Source organism: Loxodonta africana, chromosome 10 (assembly GCF_030014295.1).
Source record: "Loxodonta africana isolate mLoxAfr1 chromosome 10, mLoxAfr1.hap2, whole genome shotgun sequence".
NCBI lineage: Eukaryota > Metazoa > Chordata > Mammalia > Proboscidea > Elephantidae > Loxodonta > Loxodonta africana.
Genome location: NC_087351.1, coordinates 26197565 through 26220417, shown reverse-complemented (window position 1 = coordinate 26220417; position 22853 = coordinate 26197565). Strand labels below are relative to the sequence as shown.

The 22853-nt window shown below is 38.2% G+C and overlaps 1 protein-coding gene and 1 pseudogene across 1 annotated transcript; both read right to left on the bottom strand.

Moving 5' to 3' along the window:
- Window positions 1-3981: 3981 nt before the first annotated feature.
- On the bottom strand, window positions 3982-5084 carry LOC135232521 (olfactory receptor 11H4-like; annotated as a pseudogene).
- An 11666-nt stretch (window positions 5085-16750) lies between these two features.
- On the bottom strand, window positions 16751-17753 carry LOC135232570 (olfactory receptor 11G2-like). The gene has a single exon (XM_064291973.1). The coding sequence runs from the start codon at window positions 17723-17725 to the stop codon at window positions 16751-16753; it is 975 nt and encodes a 324-aa protein (XP_064148043.1). The 5' UTR covers window positions 17726-17753.
- Between the last annotated feature and the right edge of the window lie 5100 nt (window positions 17754-22853).

The following is a 22853-nucleotide window of genomic DNA, read 5'->3' as shown; positions in this document are numbered from 1 at the left end:
CCAAATGGAAACAACTGCCCAAAAGCAAAGACCAGAAGGCAGGGAGGGACAGGAAAACTGGATGAATGGTGTGGAAAGGGGAAGAGTGCTGACACATTGTGGAAATTGCAACCAATGTCACAAAACAATTTGTGTATAAATTTTTGAATGAGAAACTAATTTGCTATGTCAGCTTTCACCTAAAACACAATTTAAAATTTTTTTTTTAAATATTAAATTACTTTGGAAAAATATTTGTGTAAGTGACAAGAGGAAAACAAAAACAAATTAGTTGCCATCCAGTTGATTCTGACTAATGGCAACCCCATGTATGTCAGATTAAGACTGTGTTCTGCTCCCTAGGATTTTTAATGGCTGATTTTTCTGGAAGTAGTTCACCAGACTCTGGAGGGATTCCAACTTTCAAGCTTTTTTTTTAAATTTTACTTTAGGTAAAAGTTTACACAGCAAATTAGTTTCTCATTTAACAATTCATACACAAATTGCTTTGTGACATTGGTTGCAATCTCCAAGATGTGTCAACATCTCCTCTTCCCCACACCAGGTTCCCCGTTTCCACCTGTCCATTTTTCCTGTCCCTTCCCACCTTCTTGTCTTTGCTTTTGGGCAGGTTTGACCTTTTGGTCTTGTATGTTTGATTGAACTAAGAAGCACATTCCTTACATGTGCTATTGTTTGTTTTATTAACCTGTCTAAGATTTGGCTGAAGGGTGAACGTCAGAGGTGGCTTGAGTTCTGAGTTAGTAGGGTGTTCTGGGTTTTTTTTTTTTTTTTCAGGGGCCACAGTCTGTCAGGCCAGTAAGTCTGATCTTTTTTTGTGAATCTAAATTTTGTTCTACATTTTTCTCCCCCTCTCCCTGGGACCCTCTACTGTTTTCCTTGTCGGAGTGGCTGGTGGTAATGGCTGTGGTACTTGTGGTCCATTAGTCTTCTGGACTAATACTTTCTTTGTGGTTTTGGTTTTCTTCATTCTTCTTTGCTCCAGATGGGATGGGACACTTGCAAGCTTTTAAGACCCTGGATGCTACTCACCAAATTTGGATGAAGAACATTTCCTTTATGAACTATGTTCTGTCAATTGACCTAGATGTCTTTCTCTATCATGGTCCCTAGCCCTCAGCCCCGGTAACTCAAGTCCACCAAGGTGTTTGGATATGTTGTCTAGGAAGCTTCTATGGCTTTGCCTTGGTCAGGTTGTGCTGACTTCCCATATACTGTGTACTGTATTTCCCTTCATTAAAGATAATACTTGTTTACTATCTAGTTAATGATTTCCCTTTCCCAACCCTCCCCTCCCTCATAACCATCAAAGATTGTTTTTTTTTCTCTGTGTAAACCTTTTGGGTTTTTATAATAGGGGTCTCATACAGTATTTGTCCTTTTGTGATGGACTTATTTGGTTTAGCATAATGCCCTCCAGATTCACCCATGTGTGAGATATTTCTAGGATTCATCATTGCCCTTTATCAGTGTCATATTTCATTGTGTGTGTACCATAATTTTTCCATTCACTTCTTGATGGGCACTTAAGTTGTTTCCATTTTTTGCTATTGTCAATAGTGCTGCAATGGACATGGGTGTCCATATGTGTATTTCCGTGATTGCTCTTATCTCTCTAGGATATATTCCTAGGGGTGGGATTGCTGGATTGTATAGCATTTCTATTTCTAGCCTTTCACAGAAGTGCCTTATCTTTTTCCACAGTGGTTGACTTCCAACTTTTTGGTTAGGTAACAAGTGTGTTAAGCATTTGTGCAATCAAGGGACTGCTTGCATGGTACAATGGGGGTGGAGAGGGAGCAAAAGTGATTTAGAATAAAATAATCTGAACTTCCCCTTATTGACTATAATAAAGTGCAAATATTAAAAAAAAAGAGAGAGAGAGAGAGAATAGAATGAGGTGGAGATGCTTAATATACCCAAGGAAAAATTCCAAAGCATTGCAGTTTTGCTGAGTGTGCCCTCTCCCCCACTTTTGTCATTATCTATGCAGGACATGTAGAATCACGGGGCAGAACTTCTTCACATACTCCATTGCAGTTTAAATGCTATTCAAATTACTATTCTAATAGGGAGTTTATTTTTTTTAAATAAAAACAAAATCAACTATATTATAAATTTATATGTCACTTTTACATTTAAGGTAATGCTTTAGCCTAAATTACTCTGCTTGACTGCACCTTCTACTAGATGACAGTTTCTTGAACAGCAGGTGTAGTGTTTAGGAAGAATTACTCAACCTCTGAGTCAGAGTCCTGAATCCCTGGGTAGTGTAAGTAACTTGTGATTGGCTACTAACCTAAAGGTTGGTGGTTTGAACTTGCCCACCAGCACCAGGGAAGAAAGGTCTGGCAATCTGTTAGCCTATAGATTATAGCCAAGAAAACCCTATGGAGCATTTCTACTATGTAACACGTGGGGTCGCAATGAATGGGGTTGCTGGATTGTATGGTATTTCTATTTCTAGCCTTTTAAGGAAGAACCTTTGGATCAACTCAACAGCAAAGACTTAAGGGCTAGAGTCATCTAGCATGTTTCAATAGTATGACTCCTCATGACCAGAAACATCTGTGTATGTGGATCACATGATAAAAAAAAAGATAAAAATCATGAAGGAGAGGATCTTTAATCAACTGTATTGCTTAGGGATTAAGGAGTAGAATGTGAGCCATACGTATATGAAAGATTTGTTCATGCTGATTTTCCCTTTGTAGTCCTAATATTTTCCCCTTGTGTTCATACTAGCACCATTTCATGAGATAATTTTAGCGGACTCAAACAAGAAAGGTTTGAATTGTAAAATGAGTACATTTTGTCCATCTTTCATGAATGTTGCTCTTTAATCTTGCTAGCAGCACATTAGAACTTAGTCATTTTTACAGTAGAAATAATAGTAAAATGGGGTGCTTAAGGTCCTATGTGGGTTTCATCTCAGATTCAGTCTCACAGTAACCTCTTACCTGCAGACTCTTATCAACTAAACATCCAAGGGGCTGAATATTTGTAATGTAAATACCATTATGTTACTCCTTTGCTCAAACCTTTCCAAAGGCTTCTCATTTCATGCAGAAATAGAAGTTCTTAAAATGACTTATAAGGTCCTGAGCAATTTGCTTCCCTGTTCACTCTCTGACTTGATCTCCAATACTCTTTCCCTTATTCTCTCTACTGCCAAACCAACCTCCTTGGTGTTACGTGAACACACTCGTGCCTCAGGATTTTGTAGAGAACTTGCTTCTGCATGGAATACCCTTTCCTCAGCTGTCTACATGGCTCACTCCCTCACCTCTTTCAAGCTTTTGCTTAAAATTTGCTTCCTCGGGGTGGCCCTCCCTGATCACCCTATTTAAAATTTCAGCCTTCTATGCTATACTTCCCACCCTCTTTCCCGTTTCTCCATAGTACTTATTTCTTTCTGACATGCTATACATTTTACTTATTTATTGTTTCTCTCTCCCCAACTAGAATGTAAACTCCGTGTGGGTAGTGCTTTTTCACCATTTTGGTTATAGAGTCTCTTTAGTGCCTAGAAGAGTTCCTGGAACATAGTAGATGCTCAATCGTATTCGTTGCCCAATGAAAGAATGACTACTACTTTTTCTAATGTTATAACATTTCCTACTTATGTAAGCAGGAAACTTTCAGTTTGTTCCTAGTCTAGAAGATTCTCAACTGTCAAGAGCCAAGGGAAGTAGAAAGCTGTCCTGTTAGTAAATCGTTTAGGTCTGTAGTCATTGGTATTGAAGGTTGATTCTTATTCACTTTTTAAAAATATTAGACTGTGTTAAGATATGCCTTCACTACATCAATGATGACCCACCTGGGATAACAGCTCTCCTACCTTCTACACACATCCCTCAAGTATTCAAAGCTAAAGCAGTGAGAAATACCACAGATATAATGCCTTTATACCTACTGGGATCACCAACGTTGAAAATGTTGCACTTGAGTCAATTATAACATAGTTCTTCTTGTTTAGTTGAGGGATAAATCAATGAAGGACCCCACTGAGAAAATATCTTCTTTAAAGTGTGCATTGGCAGCTGAAATCAAATCTTTTTTTAAGTGATCCTTTATGTGTGTACAGTGGTCTGCTTGGTCTCATGTAGATTGCTTTATGCTCCTTGTATCCTTAAGACTTTCTTCAATGCAGCCTTCATCTCCTTGTTTCGTAGGCTGTAAATCAGGGGGTTTAAGAAGGGAGTGACCACAGAATAGAACAAAGTAATAATCTTCTGAAGTTCAGCTGGGTTTTCAGATGTGGGGCTCAAATACATTGCCAAGAGACCCCCAAAGAATAGACACACCACTGTCAGATGGGAACCACAGGTGGAAAAGGCCTTTCGTTGGCCAGCTGCTGAAGGGACTTTTAACACAGCTATCAGTAAAAGGGTATAAGAGCCAAGGATGTATAGAAGGGTGAGGATGATAATGAAGGAGCTCAGGATATAGAAGACAATCTCAGTGATAGGAGCTGGAGCACAGGACAGAGACATCAGTGGGTCCATGTCACACATAAAGTGATGAATGATGTTGGGTCCACAGAAAGACAAGTGGGAGAGTTGCACTGTGGGGACTAAGTAACTAAGGAACCCAAAAAGTCAGCAAAGAAACATCAAGATATAGCAGAGTTGTAGGGTCATGATGGTTGGGTAGTGCAGTGGGCGGCAGATGGCAAGGTACCGATCATACGCCATGACGCAGAGGAGATATGTTTCAGTTGTACCAAGGGAGGTAAAAAAATAGAACTGGAGGAAACAGCCAGCAAAGGAGATGGTTTTTGTCTCCGAGAGAATGTTGGTCAGCATACTGGGCACAGTGGAGCTAATGTACCAGATTTCAAGGAAAGCAAATTTCCCCAGGAGAATATACATTGGTGTGTGGAGTTGTTGGTCCCACCTCACAGCACAGACAATGCTGCCATTTCCCATCATGGTAGATATATAGACCCCAAAGAACAACGAGAAGAGGAAAATTTGCATCTCCTGGCTACCAGGGAAGCCTAGGAGGACAAACTCAGTCACAGTGCTTTTCTCTGAATTGTTCATGAATCCCAGGGCTGCAGAGAAGACAGAGAACACCATTACAGAAGTTGTTTTGCTTCCTGAGAAACATGTAGGAAACCTATACATGGCACATATGTTGGCCATTTGGCAATTAGTTTGGAATAATCCATTCTTTTAGTCTTCCTTAAAAGCCAGCAGTCAATGATCCCAGTGATTCTAAATGTCAGTAAAATTGGGTTCGCAGGAATAGGAGCTTTATATTTTATGGATTTTCTTTATCAGTGAGTTAGCTTTTTTAAAAATTCTCTCTCCCCTTTGAAATTTTGAAAACTCAGAAACATCACCCTCTCTTACCTCTGTGAAAAGCAGTGGAGTGGCTATCAGTTTGTGTTTCTTTTTCACACCCATAGTTATTTATTTTGATAGGCTCACTCTTAGTCTAGTTCCTTTTTATTAGGAGTGGAATGACTACGTTTTTTGACATCTCTCACCCAAAGCAAAGTACGTGACACACTTCTCAGATAACCTGGAGCTGGGAATGCCTGTTAATCACTTGTTTCTCTGTGTTGTTCTCATCAGAATAATTTTCTCTTGTAACGTATTAGCGAATTATAAGTTTTAACACAGAAGCCAAAAGGAAAGGTCATAGTAATATTTTCCTGGAGAGAAGAGAGCTAATATCACCTCGGAACATTCCTTGAATTTGCTTTTCTTCAAGCTTTTATTTTAAACCCCTCTAATTTATGAACTGAATCCATGGTACCCTAAACAAATACAGTGTTTTAAATAATTTTACCATAAATGTCATTAAAAAACAATTCTTTTCAAAACACACAGCTTGGCTACTTACAAGTAATCATTCTTGTGCTATCCAGATATTGCACATGATAGGTTTCCACATTTCTGACTGTAATCCGCCTGCAGGAAACTCAGAATCTTAATCAACTCAGAAAGATCATTTATCAAAAATCAAACAAATGGATAAGGAAACTTATCTCTAAATGTTGCTAAAGATCATTTCTTTTTGCTGAGCACACATGACAATTTTCTTTCAGTTTGATGATACATAAAACATACATGTAAGAAATATTCCACAGGCTTTATCCAAATGCAAGGGTGTTTATTAATATTATTTGGTACAAAATTTCAAATAATCTTAAGTGCTCATGCTTTGTCATTTTAGCTTATTAAAAGCACACTATTTGAAATTTGCTTTTCTGAAATAGAAATCCCTCTTTTTAATAATTAAGAGAATAAAAAATATGGAAACAGACAAAGAAAAATGAGAAATAACCTCACTTCCAAGAGCAAACAATTTCAACTCTTTGGAGAATTGTGTTCCTTTCTTGAAAAAAAACTAAAATGAGATTTTCAAAATACATTGTTTTTTAACTTAATACATTTTAGTATTCTTCCCATGTAAAACTCTGTGGCTGTACGTCATCATTTCAATCACTGCATTGTCTTCTATTCCATAAATTGTATCAACACCTAGTGATAGGTTTATGCGTGACCTATGAAATGAACTTAAGATGATTAGTATATTTAATGATTAGTCAGTGTAGAGTGCTGTAGTTTTTGATGATGAATATGTTAGGTATGCTTTTGATACCTATCATACACGGAAGCCAGCCAGATAAAACCCTATTACACATGAGATGAATTTCCTGTATAGTATTTCCATACATGTACTAATATGTCCACTAGAGCATATAATGCATTGACTAAATTATATGTTTCTGTATTTCACTCTAGACTGAAAGCTCCTGTAATTCATGGACGATGTAAATTCATCTTTATATTCTCAGTTGACTCAGTTTCTGGTGCACGGTAGGCATTTGTTGAACGAGTTAATGAATAAGTGAATTCTAGCCTTGCCACCCTGTCACCAAAAAGCTGAGTTTCTGAACATCACTATTAGTGAGTTTCCAATCTGAACATCATTGGGCAGAATCTTGTGTGACTCTGACCAAACTTGCCAGCAGGGCCACATTTAGACCTTGTGGCCCACTAACCCCACCTTGTCTCATGTCCCTGTCATCCTTTAGGGTCCACTCTAAATGTAAGCCTCTCCAGTCATTTATTCTGTTTCATATTTTCAACTCTATTATTGACATTTTAACCCTGGTGGCATAGTGGTTAAGTGCTAAGACTGCTAACCAAAAGGTCGGCAGTTTGAATCCACTAGGCACTTCTTGGAAACTCTATGGGGCAATTCTACTCTGTCCTGTAGCGTGGCTATGAGTCGGAATTGACTCGACGGCAGTGGGTTTAGTTTACATTTTGCTTAGTCCTTCTCCTTATTCCATCTTTTTCTTCCTAATTCCGCCCCTCCCCCCCGTACTTGCTTGGTGAATGGTTCTTCTGTCCACTCATCAATCCATTTAGCATTTACTAAGCAGGAAACTTGACATTCAAGGCACCTTCTAAATCTGTCGCCTCCCATGTGTAATTAATTACCAAATCCTGTTAATTTTCCCTGCCGAATGTTTCTGAAATCTGTCTGGAGCACATGGGAAATCAATGTAAGCATGCTCTCCTTGTTTGGATGGTTCAGTAGTGGAGTGCAGCAGCCACACACATAACCTAGAAAGAAAAATGGGCTGCTTTTTAGGAAGGATGAAGAGTGCAGTTTTAGGAAGGCAGCATATAGTTTAGTGAGAAAGGAAGAGGAAACCCACTCTGGCAATCTATGGGGTGTCCTACCACAGCTGAGACAGGTTCACAACTGATTGACTAGATCCAGTAATACTTAACTCAGCAGTCCTGTTATGCCACCCACTTAAAGGAAGATAAATAAAATCAAATTGATTTGGGTTCAAGTACGCTATGACCTACTGTGGAAGCTTGGGCAAGTTGACACCTATGTTGCAGAAGAATTCTTGTGAAAATAGCATTGAATGTGTATGCCTAGCACAGTGCTTGGAGTATACGAGGATCTAAAAAAAAAAAAAAAAAAAGGTAGATGTTATTTTAATACTACTACTACTAACAGGAGCCCTGGTGGTGCAGTGGTTTAGACCTACCGCTGCTAACCATAAAGGTGGACAGTTCAAACCCACTAGCTGCTCCTTTGAAACCCCATGGAGGAGTTCTACTCTGTCCTATAGGGTCCCTATGAGTCAGAATAAATTTAACAGCAAAGAATTTTTTTTTTACTACTACTAATAAACATGGTTTAATAAACACAATTAGAAAGTAGTTGGGATAACATTTAGCATAATCACTTAGTTTAAAAATTACTTAAAAATCCAGTTGACAATAAATTTAAGTTATTTTAACAGAAGGGATTAAGAAGTTATCCCATTTCAATATATCACATAACAAAGCTACAGGCAGCTGTCTAGGTTGCTCAGATTTATTTTATTAATCTTCTTGTATATTCTGGCTCTCAGAAACATACAGCTTGATATGACATTAGGAAGAGGATATGAAAACATACTAGTGTTCACAATTCAATATGCAGAAAATAAATGATTAAAGGAAGGGCATTACTTTAGCTGGAGTGTGCATAAGAGTAAATAAGAATAAGCTGTTTAACTGAGGGCTTTCTAAAAGCTGAGTTCTGCACCACACTGAACAGTCTTCTAACATCAAATTATGAAATGTATCAATTTTATGAATAATGAGAGATTCCTTTGTGAATCATGAGGCAAGAAAGTTTAAGAGAGTGTTATGATGAAGAACATCTGAGTAACTGGGTCCTCAGTTAGCAGCTCATTATAACATACCAGATTATTATATTACTAGAGATAGTTTAAAAAAAAAATTTTTTTTTTTTTTTTACTGTGGATAAAATCACATATCCAAAATTATAAAACCCACATTATAAGTTTGCAAAACTATATTAATAGTGAAAGGGGATTCCACTGGAGCTAGTGTCTATGTATGGATGTCTTAGGAAAAATCCAGTGAAGCCTAGATACGGAGAAAAGTTACTTACCTCTCACGATAGGACTAAGTGTGGACACAGCTGGGAACAAACACTGTGTCTGGGTACCCTCATTGATGGTTTTCAATCCGTTCCATGGAATCAGGACCCAGGGATCTGAGCCTTAGAGTTCTCCTGATCATTAGTGCACACTTGGATGTTATTCCAAATCCTAGGAAATACAAAGCTAACCACTGAACCTCTCTTTCCTCCCTTCCTGAGGAGCTCAAAAAAGAAAGTTATAGCAACAGTGTACTTCTGTTGGGCAATAGTGATAGCCAATGGAAAGAAGCACAGCCCTATAGTCAGCCCTTGAGGCGTGGGCCTTAACTGCCAGTCTGGTATTTTCCTCAAGACCTCAGTCAACCACAGGCACTCAGATCTTTCTCCTGTCTGGCCCGGCAGAGAATGTTCATCAGATGATTTTTATAGATTAGTTACTTACGCTGCAGAGTTGATGGAAATACTGAGGTATGAACTCACGAGGCAATTTCAAAAATGGGGTGCAGGTGAAGGAAGGGAAGAGAGTGTTGTTGAGACTCTCAAGGGGTACAATTAAAGGGGCATCTTAGAAATTATTGTGAAGCCTTCAGTTTCCCCTTGGGATGGTTTGTGCTCAAGAGTCCTTGGTGTAGCATCCTTTCTTCCATCCATAGTCTTCATATAGTTTAGGGTAAGTTGGTCCCTAGAGTGAAGGCAGGAAGAATGTCTTAAAAAGGCAATGGTGAGATATCTGTACGGGTTTACAGAGAATTTTTTTTTTTTTTTTTCAGGGAAAGTCTTTTTCACTGTCAATTCTAGAGAACGTTCAAAACGTACATTGTTTATATTCCCTGCGGGTGCATTTCCTCACACAATTGACATCTCTTAAGTTTTTGCTTCCAGGCTTTAATTACTGATAGGCTATTTCTCTTCTATTTGTTGTTTCTGTTCTGTGTTCTTTCTTGTTTTGGATTATTCAAGTAACTTTATTATTTAATAATCCCCATTAGTTTTTTTAGTTGTACACTCTTGAATAATTATTGTAGTGATTACAGTACACATCCACAATTTATTACAGTATGTAGCTTAAATTAGAGCCCTGGTGGTGCAGTGGTTAAGTGTTAAGGCTGCTTTCCAAAAGGTCGGCAGTTCAAATCCACCAGCTTCTCTTTGAAAACCCTATGGGGCAGTTCTGCTCTGTCCTATAGGGTTGCTATTAGGTGCAATTGACCGTATGGCAATGGGCTTGGGTTTGGTTTTGGTATACCTTAAATTAGTACTTTTACCACTTCCTGAACAATTTAAGATTGTAACAGTGGTTTAAATCCATTTGTTCATACATTTTATTTCTTCATATGTTACAAATCCCACAAGATATCATAATTATTATATAAACAGTTTTTTATTTATCCACATATTTATCCTCCCTAGAGTTCACTCCTTTTTTCACTTTCGGAACATCCCTTTGTAACTGCACTGCACTGTTACTTTTGTCATAAACCGAGTGACTTTATATCTGTGGTTCTTTTATTGAACGTGCTAACCCTGGTGGCACAGTGGTTAAGAGCTACCGCTGCTAACCAAAGGGTTGGCAGTTCAAATCCACCAGGCGCTCCTTGGAAACTCTGTGGGATAGTCCTACTCTGTCCTATAGGATAGCTATGAGTTGGAATCGACTGGGCAGCACTGAGTTTTAATTGGTTCCATTGGCTATTTGATTACCTTTGCCCTAATATCACAATGTCATTCCCTTTGTAATAAGTCTTGATGTCTAGATATATGTCATCCACCCGTATTTTTTCTTCCTTTCATATTTCTCTTTCTCTTCTCCTCCTTTTCCTTTTACTTCACTACTGTTCTTTTAAATAGGTATTTAGCATTACATTGTATGAATATACTGCAATTTATTTGCCCATTCTCTGTTCATGATTATTTCAATCATTTCATTTAAAATTAGGACTAGCTTGTTAATGTTCCCAAAAATAACTGCTGGAGTTTTGGTTGATATTTTGTTAAAACTATAGAGCAATTTGGAGAGAATCGATACCTTCACGATACTGAGTTTCAACTCATGAAATAATAACCCCCAGCCAACCCTGTGATGAAATAATGCAACCTCCATTTATTTAAATCTTCAACTTTTCTTCTGTCATGAGGTCTTTTACCTCTTTTGTTAGATTTTTTTTTTTTTTTTTTGGCATTTGGTAATTTTTTGATGTCATTATAAGTGGTATCATTAAAATATAGCTTTTGTTGCTGGTATATAGAAATAAAATTAAAATTTGTATATTGACTCATATTCAATGATTTTTAAAAATTCGTCTGTTAAATGTGATATTTTCTTGGGAGATTATTTTGGATATAATACATGTATAATTATACCATTTAATTTCTTTTAGATATTGCACATAAATATATACAGTTTTTTCAATTTTATATCCTAACTTTCCACTCCTTGTAACTTTAATTTATTTTTCCTGCATAATCGCACTGGCTAGAACCTGAAGTACAATGTTGAACACTAGTGTTTGTAATCAACATCCTTGTCTCCGTTGCAAATCTCAAGGAGAAAAACTTTCAAGCTAAACCAGTAAGTGCATTTAATGTAGGATTATTTATTTTTTAAATAAGACCTCTTTATCAATTAAGAAACAGTTCTTTTACCCCTATTTTTCTAAGATATTTTAAAATGGATTATATTGAGTTTTAATATGTGTTTTGCTGTATGTTTTGAAAAGATATAATGTTTATACACTTTTACTTTGTTAATGTGATGAATTACATTGATTTTCTAATTTTAAATCAAACATGCAGTTTTCAGGTATAAATCCAATTCAGTCTTTTTTTTTTAGCGTATATTTCCTGGTTATTGTCATGACTTAGCAGCTTAGCAACTAACCCTTCTGAGAAAAGTAACTATAAAATCTGGACAAAATACAAGCAACCATTTGAATGTACTGGAGAGCAATCTACACAGGTAAAACTTCAGGGACTATAATTCCTGGAAGAAGGCAAAAGCACGGAAGTGGGCTCCACATTCACTTCCCCCCTCCGCCTTAGGATATTTGACAATTCACTAAAAACAAAACAAAACAAAAAACCATTGCCTTGGAGTGGATTCTGAATCATAGCAATCATATAGAACAGAATAGAACTGCTCCACAGGGTTTCCAAGGAGCAGGTGGTGGATTCAAGCTGTCAGCCTGAAGGTTAGCAGCTGTAGCTCTTAACCACTATGCCACAAGGGCTCGGACAATTCATTAGGTGGGGGGAATATAGAGGTGTGGAGGCATGGGGAAGAGACGGGGTTGGGGGATGAAGGAATAAAATCTGAATAGAAAGCAGTGAGTTTTGTGAACTGAAGACATAGAAGGTTTGGAGTTTGTATTTTTTTTTTTTTTTTTTTAAGCAGCAGGTGTTCTAGGTACAAATTGTTTTTTTTTTTTAATTTTTATTGTGCTTTAAGGGAAAGTTTACAAATCAAGTCAGTCTCTCATACCAAAATTTATATACACCTTGCTATATACTCCTAGTTGCTTTCCCCCTAATGAGACAGCGCAGTCCTCTCCATCCTCTATTTTCCTGTCCATTCAGCCAGCTTCTGACCTCCTCTGCCTTCTCATCTCCCCTCCAGACAGGAGTTGGCCACATAGTCTCATGAGTCTACTTGATCCAAGAAGCTCACACCTCACCAGTATCATTTTCTGTCCTACAGTTCAGTCCAATCCCTGTCTGAAGAGTTGGCTTTAGGAATAGTTCCTGTCTTGGGCTAACAGAAGGTCTGGGGACCATGACTTCTGGGGTCCTTCTAGTCTCAGTCAGATCATTAAGTCTGGTCTTTTTACAAGAATTTGGGGTCTGTATCACACTGCTCTCCTGCTCCCTCAGGGTTTCTCTTGTGTTCCATGTCAGGGAAGTCATCAGTTGTAGCCGGGCACCATCTAGTTCTTCTGGTCTCAGGCTGGTGTAGTCTCTGGTTTATGTGCCGTTTCTGTCTCTTGGCCTCATAATTCCCTTGTGTCTTTTGTGTTCTTTATTTTTCCTTTGCTCCAGGTGGGTTAAGACCAATTAATACATCTTAGATGGCTGCTTGCTAGCATTTAAGACCCCAGACGCCACTCTCCAAAGTGGGATGCAGAATGTTTTCTTAATAGATTTTATTATACCAATTGACCTAGATGTCTCCTGAAACCATGGTACCCCAAACCCCTGCCGCTGCTACGCTGGCCTTTGAAGCAATCAGTTTATTCAGGAAACTTCTTTGCTTTTGGTTTAGTCCAGTTGTGCTGACCTCTTCCGTATTGTGTGTTGATTTTCCTTTCATCTAAAATAGTTTTTGTCTACTATCTAATTAGTGCATACCCCTTTCCCTCCCTCCCTTCCCACTGTCATAACTGTCAAAGAATATTTTCTCTCTGTTTAACCTATTTCTCAAGTTCTTATAAGAGTGGTCTCATACAATATTTGTCCTTTTGCAACTGACTAATTTCACTTAGCATAATGCTTCCAGATTCTCCAAGTTTTGAAATATTTCATGGATTCATCATTTTTCTTTATTAATGCATAGTATTCCATTGTGTGAATATACCATAATTTGTTTATCCATGCATCCATTGATGGGCACCTTGGTTGCTTCCATCTTTTTGCTATTGTAAACAATGCTGCAGTAAACATGGGTGTGCATGCATCTGTTTGTGTAATTCTTTTATTTCTCTAGAATATATTCCAAGGAGAAGGATAGCTGGATCGTATGGTGGTTCTATTTCTAGCTTTTTAAGGAAGCCCCCAATCGATTTCCAAAGTGGTTGTACCAGGTTACATTCCCACCAGCACTTCCAGTCTCTCCACAACCTCTCCAGCATTTATTATTCTGTGTTTTTTAGATTAATGCCAGCCTTGGTGGAGTGAGATGGAATCTCATCGTAATTTTGATTTGCATTTCTCTAATGGCTAATGATCGTGAGCATTTCCTCGTATCTGTTAGCTACCTGAATGTCTTCTTTAGTGAAGTGTCTGTTCACATACTTTGCCGATTTTTTAATTGGGTTATTTGTCTTTTTGTAGTTGAGTTTTTGCTGTATCATGTATATTTTAGAGATCAGACTCTGATGGGAAATGTTATAGCTAAAAACTCTTTCCCAATATGTAGGTTATTGTTTTACTCTTTTGGTGAAGTCTTTGGATGAGCATAGGTGTTTGGTTTTTAGGAGTTTTGAGTTATCTCCTTTTTTTTTCTGCAATGTTAGTAATGTTTTCTATACTGTTCATGCCATGTATTAGGGCTCCTAGCGTTGCCCCTATTTTTTCTTCCATGATCTTTATCGTTTTAGATTTCATATTTAGGTCTTTGATCCACTTTGAGCTCGTTTTTGTACATGGTGGGAGGCATGGGTCTTGTTTCATTTTTTTGCAAATGGATATCCAGTTACCCCAGCACCATTTGTTAAAGAGTCTATCTTTTCCCCATTTAACTGACTTAGGGCTTTTGTCAAATATCAGCTTCTCATTTGTGGATGGATTTATATCTGGATTCTCAATTCTGTTCCATTGGTCTATGTATCTGTTTTTTACAATACCAGGTTGTTTTGACTAATGTGGTGGTTTAATAGTGAGGCCTCCCACTTTGTTCTTCTTTTTCAGTAATGCTTTACTTAACAGGGTCTCTTGCCCTTTCATATGAAGTTGGTGATTTGTTTCTCCATCTCACTGAAAAATGTCTTTGGAATTTAGATCGGAATTGCATTGTATCTATAGATCGCTTTTGGTAGAATAGACATTTTTACAATGTTAAGTCTTCCTATGCATAAGCAAGGTATGTTTTTCTACTTATGTAGGTCTCTTTTGGTTTCTTGCAGTAGTGTCTTGTAGTTTTCTTTGTATAATTCTTTTACATCTCTGGTAAGATTTAATCCTAAGTATTTTATCTTCTTGGGGGCTACTGTAAATGGTATTGACTTGGTGATTTCTTCTTCAATGTTCTCTTTGTTGGTGTAGAGGAATCAAGCTGATTTTTGTATGTTTATCTTGTATCCCGATACTCTGCTGAACTTTCTATTAGTTTCAGTAGTTGTATTTAGGATTCCTTAGGGTGTTCTGTGTATAAGATCACGTCACCTGCAAATAGAGATACTTTTACTTCTTCCTTACCAATCTGGATGCCCTTTCTTTCTTTGTCTAGCCTAATTGCTCTGGCCAGGACCTCCAGCACAATGTTGAATAAGAGTGGTGATAAGGGGCATCCTTGTCTGGTTCCCGATCTCAGGGGGATTGCTTTCACTTTCTCTCCATTTAGGATGATTTTGGCTATTGGCTTTGTATAAATGCCCTTTATTCTGTTGAGGAATTTTCCTTCTATTCCTATTTTGCTGAGATTTTTTATAATGAATTGGTGGTTGAAACTTTTCAAATGCCTTTTCTGCATCAATTGATAAGATAATGTTCTTGTCTTTTGTTTTATTCATATGATGGATTGTATTAATTGTTTTTCTAATGTTGAAGCATCTCTGCACACCTGGTATGAATCCCACTTGGTCATGGTGAATTACTTTTTTGATATGTTGTTGAATTCTCTTGGCTAGAATTTTATTGAGGATTTTTGCATCTACATTCACGAGCGATAGAGGTCTGTAATTTTCTTTCTTTGTGGTGTCTTTACCTGCTTTTGTTATCAGGGATATGCTGGCTTCATAGAATGATTTTGGGAGAATTTCATCCTTGTCCTTGCTTGGAAATACTTTGAGTAGTAGTGGTATTAACTCTTCTCTGAAAGTTCATAGCACTCTCCAGTGGAGCCTTCCAGGCCAGGGCTTTTTTTTTTTTTGTTTGGAGTTTTTAATTACCTCTGCAATCTCTTGTTGTGGGTTTATTTATTTAGTTTTTTTTTTTTACTTCTGTTTGTGTTAGTTTAGGTAGGTAAAGATTTTCTAGAAATTCATCCATTTCACTATGTTTTCAAAAGGAACAAATTCTTGAGAGAGGCGGACCACAGAGAATGACACCCAAAATTTGGTGAAATCTTCCCTCAAGGCATTTTTGGATTCCTATGGGGTCCACTTGATGGTAATGGGTTTAGTTTTTTTTTTTTTTTTTACTGTGTATGGAGCCCTGGTGGCGTAGTGGTTAAGAGCGTGGCTGCTAAACACAAGGTCAGCAATTCGAATCCACCAGTTGCAACGTGGAAATCCTTTGGGGCAGTTCTACTTTGACCTATGGGATTGCTATGAGTAGGAATCAACTCAATGGGTTTAGGGCTTTTTTTTTTTTTTTTTTTGAATCTGTTAATATGCAAGATGATACTTCAAGAAATGTAGAAGAAAGCAGAAACTGAGAGTCTGAAGAGTTAGGGAGAGATTCCAGGAGTCAGAGGGTGAAATAGGAGTCAGGGCATACTAAACAGGAGCAGCCCTGGTACATAGTCCTGGCTTCATTTGAGATCTCATGAATGCCATATTCCTGAGTAAGGGCTGTATCCCAGCAGAAAGAGCACTACTGACATGGATCATCTTTAAAACACATAAAAATAACTTTTAAATGGTATTAAAATTATCTACCTCTACTCTATCTACCTGCTAAAAGACCACCTTATCTTGGTTGGGTTGCTACACACAATGTCTGCAGAATTTTTTTAATGCAATGTCCTGCATTCAAAAAAAAGAAAAAAAAATTGAGGCCTGCTAAGAAATAGTTCTAAATGATCAAAAACTCAGAGAAGAAATAGACAGTAGAAGCAGACTCACAGGTGATTAAGGTTTTGGATCAATACTAGGATGAATAGTTATATGAACTATACCAGTTTTTTTTTTTTAATCTGAAAAAGAGATTAAATATGAGTTTAATATTGCTCAAGGGTCTTTTTGATTAACACTGTTTTTTGTATTCCCAGAAATTTCTGCAGGGCTCTTTTCATATCTTTGTTCCTAAGACTGTATATCACAGGGTTAAGGAGTGGGGTCAAGACAGAATAAAATAGGGTCACAATTTTCTGCATTCCTTCTTCTTGCTGAGATGATAGACTCCCATACATGACCAGTACTGAGCCATAGAAAAGTGAAACCATAGCCAGATGAGACCCACAGATAGAGAAGGCTTTTCTTTTTCCAGCTGCTGAGGGGACTCTTAGTACAGCTCTTAGGACCAGAGTGTAGGATCCCATGATGAAGAAAAAGAGAATAATAATGAGGAGAGGATTTAAGGTGGAGAAGAGAAGCTCCATCACAGGAATTCTTTTGCAAGTGAGTGCTAGAAGGGGACCCGGGTCACATAGGAAGTGGTCAATCATCCTGGATCCACAAAAGGACATTTGGGAAACGATGATAACAGGAATCAAGAACCAGAGGAAAGCAAATATCCAGCAACTGATCACAAGATTGATGCAGAGACTTCCAGTCATAATGGTTGGATAGTGAAGAGGCCGGCAGATTGCAAGGTATCGATCAAATGCCATAACCATCAAGAAAAAGCTTTCTGTAGAACCCAGGGAGAAGAAAAAGTAGAATTGGAGAAAGCACCCAGAGAAGGAGATGACTTTGGTCTTAGAGAGGAAATTGGCCAACATTTTGGGGATAGTGGAGGTGACATAGCAGATCTCCAGGAAGGAGAAGTTGGCGAGTAAGATGTACATGGGTGTGTGGAGTCTCTGATCCCAGCGCACAGCACAGATGATGGAACCGTTCCCCATGAGGGTCAGGAGGTAGACAATAGAGAAGAGCACAAAGAGGAGGATCTGACCCTCCCTGGGGCAAGGGAAGCCCAGGAGGATGAAGCCATCAATGGTGTTGGAGTTGTTGAGGGTGTTGAAGATTTTCATGTGTCTGTGAGCTGTAAAAGACCAGCAAATACTGAATAACAGTGTAAAGACAGATGGGGACCCAGATTTACATTTGAAACACCTTGGGAAAGAAAATAAAGAATTAAATATCAATTGCTACTCTTTTCATTCAACACTGAGAGATTTCCTAGCTCGCTTTTTTGCTCTCATTCACATTTTTACTGAGGGCTCAAGTAAATTTTTGGTCAGAACTGATAAGCTCTTCAAGTACAGTGCTGTAGAGGTATTTATATTAGAGTTACTCTTAGTAGAATACATATGTATATATCACCTGACAATGTTAAATTTTACCTGAATCCTGTTATCCTGGAAAACAGCCACGGTTAAAGAAATCCCTTTGCCTTTTGTGTTCAGAAAATGGCTCAATGCAGATAACAATCCTTCTTCATATGACTTAGATACAACTCTTGGATTCTCCCTTGTGTATCTATGACAAGGTCAGACACAGATCCTCCAAATTCACATCTTCACCTCATAATTACTTAATTGAGCATATGAACTGCTTGTTCCCACCAATCAATCAGAAATGAAATGTTTGTTAACAAAATTTTGGTTAAGCTTCTCCTATCTACACTGCCTCCACCCTAGTTCGAGTCATCTTTTTTTCCCTTGGACCACTGTGATAGTGTCTTAGTTGGCTTCCATTCTGACCTCACAACAGACTGCCCTCCATGCCAGAGCCCAAGTGATGCTTTAAACAAAGAAAATCCGATCATTCCCTTCTGTTGTACATAGACTTTAGGTAGCTTCTGAATTCACTTAGAATAAAATAAAATATCTAGACCTTGGTTTTTGATTTGTCCCCTCTAAACATCTCCACAATAATTCCATAATAAACATCTCCATAACAAATTATGGATGACATTGCAATGAATGGGAATTCCGGAACATTTAGTTATGCTCCTATAGACCCTGTACATAGACCAAGAGCCAGTTATTCGAACAGAAGAATGTGGTACTGTGTGGTTTAAAATCAGAAAAGATATGTGTCAGGGTTGTATCTTTTCACCACACTTATTCAATCTGCATGCTGAGCAGATAATTCAAGAAATTGGACTATATGAAGAAGAACATGGCATCAGGACTGGAGGAAGACTCACTAACAACCTGCGATACACAGATGACACAATCTTGATTGCTGAAAGTGAAGAGAACTTGAAGCACTTACTGATGAAGATCAAAGACTACAGCCTTCAGTATGGATTACATATCAATAAAAAAGAAATCCTCACAACTAGACTTATAAGCAACATCATCATAAATGGAGAAAATATTGAAGTTGTAAAGGATTTCATTTTATTTGGATCCACAATCAATGCCTATTGAAGCAGCAGTCAAGAAATCAAATGACGTATCGCATTTTGCAAATCTGCTGCAGAAGACCTCTTCAAAGTGTTATAAAACAAAGGTGTTACCTTGAGAACTAAGGTGTGTCTAACACCAAGCCATGGTATTTTCAATCACCTTATATGCATGTGAAAGGTAGACAATGAGTAAAGAAGACCAAAGAAGAATTGATGCCTTTGAATTACGGTGTTGGTGAAGCATATTGAATATGCTATGGAGTGCCAGTAGAACAAACAAATCTGTATAGCCAGAATGCACCTTAGAAACGAGGATGCCTAGACTTCATCTCATGTACTTTGGACATGTCATCAGGTGGAACGAGTCTCTGGAGAAAAATATCATGCTTGGCAAATTAGGGGGTCAGTGAAAAAGAGGAAGACCTTCAACGAGGTGGACTGACACAGTGGCTGCAACAATAGGCTCAAAGAAAGGAAGGATTGTGAAGGTTGCTCAGGACCAGGCAATATTTCATTCTGTTGTGTATGGGGTTCTTCTGAGCGGAATCAACTCAATGGTGCCTGACAACAACAACAACAAATATCTCCAACCACATCTCACGGTTCTAGCAATCAAACTCTCTCTCATTCTCTCTCACACACACAGTGTTGTACAAATGGGGTGTGCATACATGCTCTACTAATATAAGCTCTGCACATATAAAATAGGATTTATTAGAGAAAAACTGAGAAGGTGAAAAGTATCAGGGGGCCCACCTTCCCCTGAGCTCTCATGATCCCACTGAGAGGTGTGAATATTTGGACTGTACTCTTCAAGGTCTGCGTTTCAGTAGAGAAGGACTCCCCTACCCCTGTAATGTCCTATACCAGGGGTGGGCAAATTTTTCTTAAATATTTTAGGCTTGTGGACCATATAGTCCCTGTCATAACAATTCAACTCCATTTTTGTAAGGTAAAGTAGCCATATATAATACCTAAATGAAAGAACATAGCTGTATTCTAATAAAAATTTATGTCCACTGAAATTTGAATTTCATAAAATTAACATCATATATTTCTAGTGTTTTATGAAATGTTACTCTCCAATGAATTTTTTCAACCATTTAAAAATGTGAGAAAAGCGTTTTTAGCTTGCTGTAATATAAAAACAGGCAGCAGGCCAGATTTGACCCATGAACCATCATTTGCTCACTCCTGCTCTATGTATTTATAAGGACAGGAAAGCAAGGACCATCGATTTGACTACAGAACAGTGGAAGTTCCTTGGTTGAGCAAGTGGGCTTGTTAGAAAGCAGGGGCCTTTATAGGCCAGCAACTGGAATCAGCCTGTTCTTCTACTGAGCTAACTCAAACCTGCTGGACCAGGTTTCAGCTAAATTACTGAAGTGAGTTTCCAAAGCCAGCGGGATATGTCTCTACACACAGACACACCTCCCCCCACACACACAATGACACACTCATGTGCTCATAGCCTTTCCCAACACTTATATTAAACTTCAGTAATATAACTTTGGCCTTTCTTTCTGTTTCTAAAAACAGCCAAGTTCTTTCCTGAATCAGGTCTTTGCTTTCATGCTTACTGTTTATACCGATGCCCAGCAAAGTCTGAGGAAGAAAGTAGGTATTATGTAAATATCTGTTAAAGATGATTGTCTACACTGTCAGAAACACAGAAAATATGTATACTCTTTCTCTACATATATATGTATATTGTGTATATATATATATATATACATACACAACAGAGAGAGATAGAGAGAGAGAAGGAGAGAAAGAGATAGGTAAGTAGATAGATACTTAACCAGTTACTTCATTTGAACTTTACAAAACCTGTGAGATGAAATTTGAGGAGCTGGCATACACAAGAAAGGTTCCAAATGACTTGAGGCTACTAGAGAGTTCACCCAGGCTTAAGGGGAATTCCATTTAAAGGAAGTAATGGGAGACTGAATGCTCTGGGTGGTAGAACATGTTCCACCCTAGATGGTTTCCTGTCTTGAGGCTACAGATGATTAGGACCCCACAGTCCTGGATGTAGGAGTAGGAGAGGGGGTGGGGTGGAGATTCTAAGTTTAGCATTGCAGTACACTTGCTTAGTCACTCCAGTGGAATCTTTCAAACTTTATGAAGTATAAGAGAGTTCGATTATATGATTCTTAACCCTTTTTCAATATAAAATGCTTATTCTTATCCCAAATATATGGCAACTGCACACGAAATCAAGGTTTTATAGACATAGATGTTTTAGTTACATTTATCTCTCAGACAAAAACATGGTTGGAGAATTTGTCACTTATAATCAAAGCCACAAGATCCAGGCCAGTTCCCCCTTGGGGTACCTCTCCAGCTTTGAGAGTCTCACAAAGCTGCCCTAGAAAACAAGGTGTGAAAAATGATTCTCTGTGTACCCACAGCCTTTTACATTTGACCTAACTAAATTAATAGTGGGTCAGAAAACTATTTCTAACAAGACTATTGTTGCTCACCTTTTACTACTTAGCTCCACTGTACAGAGATCAACTGTGGTGTTTACCCAGAAGAAGTCTATGCAGGAGCTGTTATGTGGTAGCCAAAGTTTCCTGAACCAGCACAGAAGATGCTGTGCAGAGGGAGTGAGAATATGGGTACAGTGGTGTTAAAGCTGTGTTAATGTACATAGGCTGCTCAGAACGAGTTTATGTGCAAAGCAAAGCAAAACAAAACAAAACAAACTCTAACCCTCCTCCCATTATATCTCAGGAAGGTTGGGATCGATCAGACCCAAGTGAGGCAGATCCTGCGCTCTAAATGAGAGGGAGATGTTTCTCTGATTTTTACTTTTTCCCTAAGGCTAGTCCAAGAAGGCACAGTTATTAGAAGCATTATTGCTGTGCCCTCTCTCACACCAGCATAAGCATCTATTTCATTTGATCTGGACGTTTGGTCACATCCACCCCATTTTGCAAAGCCCTTGAAATGAACAACAATTTTCTTATTTGTGATAAATGGTAGGCAGCTAAGATGTAATAGAGAAGCAATGGATTAGGAGTAAGGATCCTAGGGTTTGAATTACAACTCATACTTTATGAACTGTGAGAACTTGGTCAAGTCAATTATATTAATTATTACCCAATTTTTCTGGCTGTAAAATGCACCTGTAACCCTTTCATCAAAGAGCTGAGCACTCTGAATGAGGTAACATATGTGGACGTGCCTTCTCTAGGTCTGACAGATACTAATGCTTAGGAATTGACAGCTGTATAATGTATAGCTGAAGCAAAGTAAGTAGGTGCCTTTTTAGAGAGCAGTAGTTTTTTCCAGCTCTCTCTTTTTTTTTTTTTTTTTTATTACAGTTATCTTGTCCTCTAAGTATTACACAATGTCATTTTCTGGGCAAGAGGGAAATGAATCCAAACCTGAAGTTTCTCCTACAGTTTCTGATCTTTCTGGAACGGAGAGGTGTTCTCCTCTACAACAACCATCAAAGAGCGAAGGAGTAGCAATGGGTTTGGGGTGAAGCTTTCTGGTGTTTGTTGGAGGATGGAAGGATTATAAGCCTAACCTCCAGGGAGTGAGTCCTATTTCCCTCCTCCATGAGGATCAATTTACCACTTCTAGAAGGAGAATGGTGTCAGGAGATTGTTTCTTGCTGATTCTTCCCTTGCTCTGGGGCCTGCCTTCTCTGGAGACATTGATGCCTTCTGCTTTTGTTTTCCTTTCCAGAAGAAGCTAACTTTTCCGGTCCCAAACTTTTCAGGGTTGGCATGAGATATAATCAATCAATTTTTAAGCTCAGTCAGTGTGCCTGCCAGCTGTCTAAGGGA